Source organism: Pseudorasbora parva, chromosome 20 (genome assembly GCF_024679245.1).
Source record: "Pseudorasbora parva isolate DD20220531a chromosome 20, ASM2467924v1, whole genome shotgun sequence".
NCBI lineage: Eukaryota > Metazoa > Chordata > Actinopteri > Cypriniformes > Gobionidae > Pseudorasbora > Pseudorasbora parva.
The window spans coordinates 13,111,722-13,121,515 of NC_090191.1; the positions used below are offsets into that span (position 1 = coordinate 13,111,722).

At 41.0% G+C, this 9,794-nt stretch overlaps 1 protein-coding gene across 1 annotated transcript; it reads left to right on the forward strand.

The window, feature by feature from the left end:
* The first annotated feature begins 1,210 nt into the window (after positions 1-1,210).
* Positions 1,211-5,904, forward strand: LOC137049148 (uncharacterized). Its single transcript, XM_067427532.1, has 5 exons — positions 1,211-1,471; positions 1,662-1,779; positions 1,854-2,167; positions 2,258-2,375; positions 3,740-5,904. The coding sequence occupies exons 3-5, from the start codon at positions 2,117-2,119 to the stop codon at positions 5,038-5,040; spliced, it is 1,470 nt and encodes a 489-aa protein (XP_067283633.1). The 5' UTR covers positions 1,211-1,471; positions 1,662-1,779; positions 1,854-2,116; the 3' UTR covers positions 5,041-5,904.
* Positions 5,905-9,794: the final 3,890 nt, after the last annotated feature.

The following is a 9,794-nucleotide window of genomic DNA, read 5'->3' on the forward strand; positions in this document are numbered from 1 at the left end:
TAAATTTCTAAGTTTCCCCACTGAAACGTCAGAAATCAAAAATTCGCCTCACTGCGCCTGCATAAACACTAATAAAAGCTCATTCAGATGGTACAGATGAAACAGATATCATAAAGTTATCACACAATTCTTCTGGCAGTAACTTGTTCAGTGTATCTCAATCATTCACAAAAATGAAGTAACTGTTGGATGGGCAGAATGAACTAACTGTTGTAAAATAAAGTATGTGGTAAATGTGTATGTATAATTTTTTTAATTGACTTTTTTTGTTCCAAGGGCGTTTTGAGTTGCATCAGCCATTATACATATGTCAAACATGCCAGCAGCAGTGGTACCCTGATTTGAAGGACCTACTTAGGAGTGGATATTGGCCAGCCTCTGTAAACAATTCCACGCTGTATACTCTTGACCTCCTGAGCTCCTTTCAGGAGCTAAAGGTCATAGCTCCTGGATTCTCCAGACAAGCCTTCGCAAAGCTGCTGGAGCATCGCACCAAGTGTGAAGGAAGAGTAAGTGTAATTGTTTTTACCATATTATAAAATTCTTTCCATAAGTAGACAACATCACAAATACTATTTCATTCTATATTTCTTTCAGTCTGGAAATATCAACGGCGATGCACTGCAGCACAGCTTCTTAGAGTTTTCCTATACAACTTTTGAGGAAGACCAGCTCTGCTGTAGTGCTCCTTTCACCTGCCCAGCCTGCACACCAGAAATGTTGGCTGAAAGCTATATCGCTTTCGCCGAAACGGAGGGTGGTCTTTGTTCCAGTGTTTTTTATTATTGTTTTTTTAAATATTTAATCAATGGATTTTTTCTTCTTCTTCAGCTCTGATGATTCTGGCTTTTTTGAGGGGCTCTTTGTGGCTGAAGACAGAGCGGTGTCTAGATTTGTTGAAACCGTACAGAAAGCAGTGAGAAATGCAAGTTTAATGATAACTTGAGAAAAAGAGTTATTAAAAAAATATCCATTTTTATGTCCGACATTGATTTCCCCCCACTTTAACTACTTCTGCCAACCAACTACTCCAAAATCAAATTGAGAGAATAAATGCCAGAATATATTGTATATCAAATATCTACAACATTTATAATTGATTTGTTGTGTGTGTTATGTATCATAGACACAAGGAAGAGGCACATGTGGGGACTCCCAGTGGACAGCAGCGAGGGAGACTTCAAGGAGGGCTTCTAAATTGGATGAAGAGGGGATGGAGGTTGCTTTGTGTCACCACGGATTCCTCCTAAAAGCCCTTAATATGTACAGAGGGGAGATATTTGCCTACCCTCTGTACCTTTAAAAGGAGCTCATGCCAGCCAGGGCGCAATTCTTTGCGATGGATGTGGCCTGCAAATATTGGCCATACTTGCAGAAAGTTGCTGGTGTCCTTCCTGCTCTTCAGGAGCTGACCACGATGAAACCTTTTCTAAGTGTTATGCATGCTCGAGCCCATGCTACTAAGTGTGAGGTATGTATAATATTTTTGCATTATATGTACATTTGTAATGAAGAAGACAAACTATTAAGAGCTACACTATTCTATGTAGCCTTTTTACATAACCATTTCTTGTACAGAATTTAAAGCCCTTTAAATTGTGATACTGGGCTACTGTATTTAAATTAAATAAAATTGAATTTCTTCCACCCTTTACTAACAGATTAAATGGAGTTGTAAGAACCAGGAAGGAGCAAGGACAACCGCCGGTGAGGAGGTGGAGCAAGTGAACAGCTACCTCTCACGTTGCGCCCTGACGACCAAATATATGTCCAAAGCAGGTGATCAGAGTGTTTGCAATATTCCTGCATACTTTTTATAGATTAAGAATAATCTCATTATTTGCTTTCAACAGCACGGGTGGACATGCTTACATTACACGCAATGGGGTGGAACCACAAAAAAGCCTCTCTCTACATCAGGCACTATCCACAAGATATGTGAAGATAAGTCTCTTATAAATAGTTCTGTGTGTTATTTTTGTGTGCACTTGGCCTGTTGTTCATCACACAAAGTTTTAATCCTGATTATTGTATAACACTGTTTATCAGACTTGTCGAAGACTACAGAATGAGACTGCAAGGCTGTCAGAACTAAAAACAGAGCTACACTGTACAGATGATGTGGTGTCACAGTGGCTTTCTGATGCAAAGGAATGGGCAGCTGGTGGTAAGCATGACCAGATAAAATAAAAACAACAAATATCCTTTTCCATTACTATCTGAAACAGTTGATTTGCTTTCGATATTACTTCTACAGAGACACCAGATACATCTCATGCCAGTCAAGTCACCGCGCATAGAGGACTTCAGCAGTCAATTGAGGGGGCTTTACCTTAGTGTGAGGCAGCGGAAACAAACCCTCTACCGTCAGAATGGTATAACTATATAATAAAATAGGTTGAAAATTCAAGCTACTATATGCATCCTACTCAACTAACAAATACAACCACTGCCCTGCAGAGTTTAGTTCCAACCCTAATCAAACAAACCTGAAGCAGCTAACCAAGCTCTTCAGGATTGCTTGAAAACACGCAGGCTGGTGTTCTGAAGATTAGATTGATGTTTAGATTAAAAACTACCCATTCTAAAGTAATCATATATGGGCTTATATATTATAAATATATATAGTGCTATATTCCATTCCTACCAATAGATCCCCTAAATGTTATACACTGAACCTCTGAATTACCTGTTTGTCAATCTAATTTATAATTTTTACATACTTCAATAGCTGTAGCTTTGCTTTCACTTTTTGGGTGGAATTTTTTTTTTTGCTGCACAGTTAAATCACAAACCTTTACCCCTATACTTCATGTGTTCAGACAGCAGCAAGATTCACCATCGAATTCTTCAGGAGATACAGAAATACAATGATCATGTACTAGACTCTGCCACAAACAGTTTGTTGCATATGGGGCTGCATAGCTGCTGACCATTCAGGGTGCCCACAGCTCATCCCTGAAAGTGCCAACAGTGGCATGTAACGCCCGTTTCACACATACTCTGTCTGCAGTGCGTGTGCAGTGCGTATTTTTTTCAGTACCCATGTTAACGGATGACAGCTTTCACACTGCACGCGGATGCGGTCCGTCAGTCCGTTCCAGGTGCGGTGCGTCTGCAGCAGTGCACGGATCGTTTTCGTACCGAGTTTTTGTTTTTGAATAGACCATTGTAAGTTTCTAATTTAAAATGTTTGTGATTTAAGGCTATAACCTATGTTTAAATGTTTTGCCACTTGTGTGAGCTAAATCTAAAGTATATAAATATGAATAAATGAATTTAATAAAATGTTGTTTAGTAGGCTACGTAACCTGACTTCTTTTTGAAGAGTAGGCTAAACAAAGAGAATTGGAATTCTGACGAGGCATGTTCAGTAAAAACTTTTGGATTTTAAATAAAAAATACTGAATAAATGCTGTGTTTGTGGTATGCAACAGCGGATCAGTTGCGGACTGCAAACGCAGCAAATGTGAAAGCACAACAGGGTGTGGAGCTCCTGCAACGCACACGCAACGCAACACGCACTGCACACGCACTGCAGACGGAGTATGTGTGAAACGGGCGTAAGCATCAGAACTGGTCCACGGAGCAATGGAAGAAGGTGGTCTGATCTGATGAATCACGTTTTCTTTTACATCATGTGGATGGCCAGGTTTTTGTCTGTGTATGTGTGAGTGTATTTATATTGTTATGTCTGTTTTGTGCAAACCATACGAGAATCCAGCGTCTGACATTCCAGAATTCCTATGCCGGTGGCCCCGTGATCTTACACAGAGGAAGGGCCGAAGGCGATGTGGCAGACGCAGAGGGGTAATTGCCAGGCTAAAGGCTTACATGCGGGCTGATAGCCATCGCGGTGTCGATTTCAAGACATGGAATGCCGTCCCCAGCCGCTTTGCGGTTTACTGGTTACCGGACAGTTCATCGCGCTGGCTTCGTCCGGTTGACCCTGGTCTACCTGATCCTCCGATCTGGCCTCGACAATACTCTTCTCCACGGATCAATCTAAGACCTTACCGTCAAGGAGGCATCTCATCTGTCAACCTTCGCCCATTGAGTAAAACACCGGTCTTACGTAACATCATCGAAACCACATCTCCTCCAAAAATGGCTATGATCAACGCATGTTCCATTGTCAACAAAACTTTTATACTCTGTGACTTCATCTCCATTCATAAGCTGGATTTCTTGTTCATTACTGAAACATGGACAAAGTTAGGAGACTTAAGCCCTTTTACCGAGCTGGTCCCAGCTGACTATTCTTTTTACAACTCCCCTCGACCTTCTGGCAGAGGCGGCGGGCTAGCTGTCATTATGAAGAAAACTATTAGACCTCGGTGTCGATTACTACCGACCACCGTGTTCAACAGTTTTGAAGTCCAACTTTTACAGCTTGACTGGTCTGGACCGGTTGCCATAGCAACAATCTATCGGCCACCACACTTAACAAAGGACTTTTTGAACGAGTTTGTAGGAGATCTTATTACTAAATTTGATCGTATACTGTTGTTAGGCGATTTTAACATTCATGTGTGCTGTCTCTCGAAACCACTATCAAAAGAGTTCCTGGACATTATTGACTCTTTTAACTTGCTTCAGTGGTCTAAGCATCCAACACACATTCATGGTCATATACTGGATTTAGTGCTGTTGTATGGGTTGTTTATCACTGATATTTGTGTCGTTGAATCTCTTATTTCTGATCATTTTCCTGTTATGTTTCATCTGTCTCTACCGCCACTTTCTCAGAAATCAGTTCCTGACACAAAGCATGTACGTTTTTACTCGTCTCAATTCTGCGAAGATTTTATCAGATTATTTAATGAGGTCTGTACTTCCATGTCTCTTGAGTCTGAACTACCTGACTTGGATGCAGATGAACATTTTAATGTCTTAAGTATGGCTTGGCTGGATATTTTAAACAGAACTGCACCTTTTACTGGTACTTGTTTGTTGTTTCCTATAAACATAAACCGTTTTTATCAGTATTTTCATAAAGTGTCAAGCACACATTACAAAACATGTATTTTATTTGTATAACAGTGTTTAATTTTCAATTATGAAGGACCACTACAGTTTATGAAACAGAACAGAACAATTTGCTACATTATTTTAGCAAAAAACATGAACGAAGTTAAAGTAAATTAACAATGCATGCATTCATTCATAAAGCAGAAAAACTGAAGAGTACATACCGTACTGGTATCTGATCATGACTTTTACAGTACAATATCCTTCCGAATCTGTAATTCAAAAAGACTAAACACATAAAAAGTATGTACCTAACAATTATGGTGTGTGTATAATATGTATTGCCCCAACACAGGGAAGCTTCTAAATCCTATATTACTGTCTGCATACTCTCTACACTATGCATTTCTTTAATGACTGTCTAACCTTTCTCACTCTTTCTCTTACTACACTCCTGATGGGGAAAGCTTCTAGGCGAGTGTGGTAGGAGCAATCTGTGAACACTTGTACCATTTAACCAAATTACTCTCAGTTCCAATGTGGTATGCTTGCTTGAATTGCCACAGCTCACAATTGAGAATACACTACTGCTGTTTCCTCTACTGTTTGGCAGTGCATTTTAGTCAAACTAAACATTTTACGCATGTTGGTTATTATAGGTTGTCTGTTAAAACTAATTATCTGTTAGTTGTCTGTAAGTAGTCACAAAAAATAAGCAATGGAACTATAGCAAATAACCTGGGGTATAAAATAGCAATGTCAATGTGGAGAGGTGGACGAGCGAGAGACATGGGAAGACTGCCCGCACACACACAACAAAACGTAAACAAAACAAAACATAAATCCAAGCCTGGCCCTCTCTTGTCCTTCACAGGGTGCCTCCGAGCTCCCTCATGAGAGGGCTCGAGACCGGTGTGGCTCGCAGGTGACGCTCTTTCGCCATCACGCCCACGTCTCGCTCGTCCACCTCGCCACAGTCAACACACTGATGCATCAATCATTGCATTTACATGGACTTACTCTTTTGGGGCTTTTTCTTCTCAGGCATATGCCTTTGTCCCTCTGTGGGATAGAAAATTACAATCCATTCAGAAAAAAATAATAAATCATTAATAAAAAAGATGCACTTTGTATTGTCTTTTCAACCTAAATATGGGTCCCTTGTGCTCAGGCTCCATTGAATCAGGCTCATTAGAATAGTAACTGTAGTAACCATAGTAGTAGGCTTCTAGAATGCTTAGTCTAAAACAGCTCGTTTCAGATAGACAATGAACTTAGGGTCTGCATAAAGGCCAGTTTAAGATATTTGATTTTTTTGTAACTGTAGATCATGCAAAGCTACTTCTCTGATACTAGTGGAGTATCAGAATACAAATATAGAACAAGAAACAAGCATATAGATCCCCTTTAAATTCTAATTAATTAATTAAATTCCTTTAGAGAATCTGCTTGACAAACGAGCTATGGTAAGAGTTACTAACCACCAATAATTACACTACAAACATTATTTACATACCTGACTTTCTCTTTTTGCGACTCTCAACTGTGTCCCAGGCTGACCCTGTGAAGACAGTTGTAGGTTTGGAGAAAGAAAATTACTCATATACCAAATAAAGATTTAACTTCTTATTTCAAATACTGGAAGATCACAACATTACAAATGTGCTGCAGTACAAGTACTTATAGGTGTAAAGTTCATGTATTGCTATTGCGAGTGAATTAAGGTTGGTGCATTAACTCGTATTAAATCGCTTTTGTCCATCCTGTTTGTGACAATCCCAATTTGTTTAATTTGCTGTCTTGTTCAGGGAAAATGGTGTCGCGAGAATGAAATGTAATGTTTCAATTGGTAACTCTTTTTATCTGTCTTAATTACCTTGTCCTTCCATGGAGCTCGCCTGCTTCACCTGCTCCTGCCCCTCCGTAGAGCTCGCCTGCTTCACCTGCACCTCCGTAAAGCTCGCCTGCTTCACCTGCCCCTCCGTAGAGCTCGCCTGCTTCACCTGCTCCTGCCCCTCCGTAGAGCTCGCCTGCTTCACCTGCCCCTCCGTAAAGCTCGCCTGCTTCACCTGCCCCTCCGTAGAGCTCGCCTGCTTCACCTGCCCTTCCGTAGAGCTCGCCTGCTTCACCTACCCCTCCGTAGAGCTCGCCTGCTTCACCTGCCCCTCCGTAGAGCTCGCCTGCTTCACCTACCCCTCCGTAGAGCTCGCCTGCTTCACCTGCCCCTCCGTAGAGCTCGCCGCTTCACCTGCCCCTCCGTAGAGCTCGCCTGCTTCACCTGCCCCTCCGTAGAGCTCGCCTGGTTCACCTACCCCTCCGTAGAGCTCGCCTGCTTCACCTGCCCCTCCGTAGAGCTCGCCTGCTTCACCTGCCCCTCCGTAGAGCTCGCCTGCTTCACCTGCTCCTCCGTAGATCTCGCCTGCTTCACCTACCCCTCCGTAGAGCTCGCCTGTTTCACCTGCCCCTCCGTAGAGCTTGCCTGCTTCACCTAACCCTCCGTAGAGCTCGCCTGCTTCACCTGCCCCTCCGTAGAGCTCGCCTGCTCCACCTGCCCCTCCAAAGAGCTTGCCTGCTTCACCTACCCCTCCGTAGAGCTCGCCTGCTCCAGCAGCATGTTCCTCGTCTCCTCCACCTGCATGGCTCTCACCTCCACCCAGTTGCTCGTGTTCTCCAATGGGTTACAGGGTGTGAGGTTCAGTGTAATCAGCTGATCATCATTGCCACTTGAATTCTGGGTCCAGCCTGTGCAAGGAGCTAAATGACAAGATGATCACGGAAAATTTGTTTTCAAAGTGAAGTGTAAAAGCGCCTATTTAAGGGAGTTTGTCATTGTACTCGTTGTTGTGATTTTCATTAAGAATAATAGGCTAATATCTGCAAATCTATATTTGTTTGATTTTCTAATACTATAAACAAATACAATATATATTTTAGGCAGGAAAAAAAAAACTGAGTGCTCATAATATCTATAAAATGAATGACACCAAGTGTAATATTTGTTTACAGACTGGGTAAAACTATTTAGTTCAGACTGGACTGTGTGTAGTGCGCTAAACTACTTTAGGCTTTATGCAATTTCCATTAATGCTCTACATTTCAACACTGTCCTCAATTTTGTTTATATAATTTTGTTTGTATATGGAGATTCATTATCATTTGATTCATTGACTCAGTGACTAAAATGCGTCTTTGTAAATTTCATGGGTCTAATTCGTTTATGTCCCTGTAAAAATCGCTTTAGTCAGGTGTGAAAATTTTAAATTATTCTTTCCATTTGCATCTACAAGACGTGATGTGACATCACTGTGTTGTTAGAGACGGCAGATAGAGGAGCCTATGATCATACAATCATTTATCAGCAGAATAAAAGTGATTAATTAATTTATCTTAACATTTCTTCATAATGGTCCCATTTTGTTCAGCATTTATGTGAGATAATTATAATGTATGAATGTCCTCATAATGCACTGTTAGACATTTAAGAGATATTTTACAGTAACTTACTGGCAACAGTGTTGAAGCGGTAAGTAATTTAAATGGCTGTTGTCACTATGACGATCGCGTCAGCACCAAGCTTCAGCCACGCCCTCCGTCAAGCGTTAACGCCTACGCCCCGTGTGAATGTGGCGTAACTTAGATAACTACAATTAGCTTATGTTGAAGTTAGCGAGCCATTTAGCAAAGTTTTTTTTCGTTTCTTATAATGAGGAAACCATTAGTCGGGCTTGCACTTCGTTGCACTAACATGTAAATCATGTGAGTCTAATGGCAAATAAAGCATCAATTATAACATTATAGCAAAAACATAATCATTAATTATGAGCCTCTCAGACTCATAACTTACCTGGACAGTGGGTTGAGCGCAATGAGAAATCACCCAATGGCAACGCTGACTGGCTCTGTCTTCATAGCAGCGGATGATAAGGCTCATGGGTAATGCTGGCGTCCACTAATTAATAACATTAAAACTTAATTATTTTAATCTAATTAATATCCAAAATAAATCCCCGCTCTTACAATCGAAGAAGAAACAATAAACAAATATGGTCATAACGGTTGATGATAAGGCTCATGAGTACTGTAAAATCTCCTGAATAAATGTTGAGTAATGTAGTGCTTAAAGTTTAAAAATGAATAAGAAATGAGAAAAAAAACCTGGAAAAAAAAACAGCGTCTGTGCTATGCAGAACGAAAAACGTGGAGTATGCACGAATTGTACTTCACATTGAAATACATTAGATTAAAAATTGTGTGTAGTGACACGAAATGTTCTTCCCATTGAAATACATTAGATTAAAAATTGTGCATAGTGACACGAAAAAAGAGGAAATTTGAGTCTGTGAACACGAATCAATAGCTTAAATTTTGTGATTATGTCACGAACTGCCGTGAGACTGGGTTGGAATGGAGGAACCGGCAGAGAAGCAGATGTAGAAGGCATGCTTGGTGAAATATTACCAGAGATGGAAGGCTTTAGCAGGATCTGCGTTGGGTTCAGGGTTGACAAAGAAGTTTTCGAATTTTGTCATCTTAGACTGTAATCCCTTTAACCGTTAGAGATTAGCTTTGGACTGCAGAAAGGAGCAGCTGGTTTGTATGCAAAGGGGGTGTTGCCTGAGACAGTAACAATGTTCTTTTGGCTAGATGAGGTGAGGATTTTCCAGATCTTTTCTTGCTGGCTTTTCTTGGTTGATCAGAGGCTGTGGTGGCATTTGAATGAGGAGAAGTAGACGCTGGTGGATTGCCCAGTGTATTCTGGGCCAAGAGGAGAAGATCTTCTCTTGTGATGCCTTTGATAAAAGGGATGCCGGCGTCCTCGAGAG

Bases quoted from the DNA above. Each gene is read 5' to 3' on its own strand.
- LOC137049148 (XM_067427532.1), top strand. From the start codon at position 2,117: ATGATGTGGTGTCACAGTGGCTTTCTGATGCAAAGGAATGGGCAGCTG. The intron at 2,168-2,257 runs GTAAGCATGACC...TTACTTCTACAG, and splicing joins AAAGGAATGGGCAGCTGGTG to AGACACCAGATACATCTCAT. The intron at 2,376-3,739 runs GTATAACTATAT...CTGACATTCCAG, and splicing joins AACCCTCTACCGTCAGAATG to AATTCCTATGCCGGTGGCCC.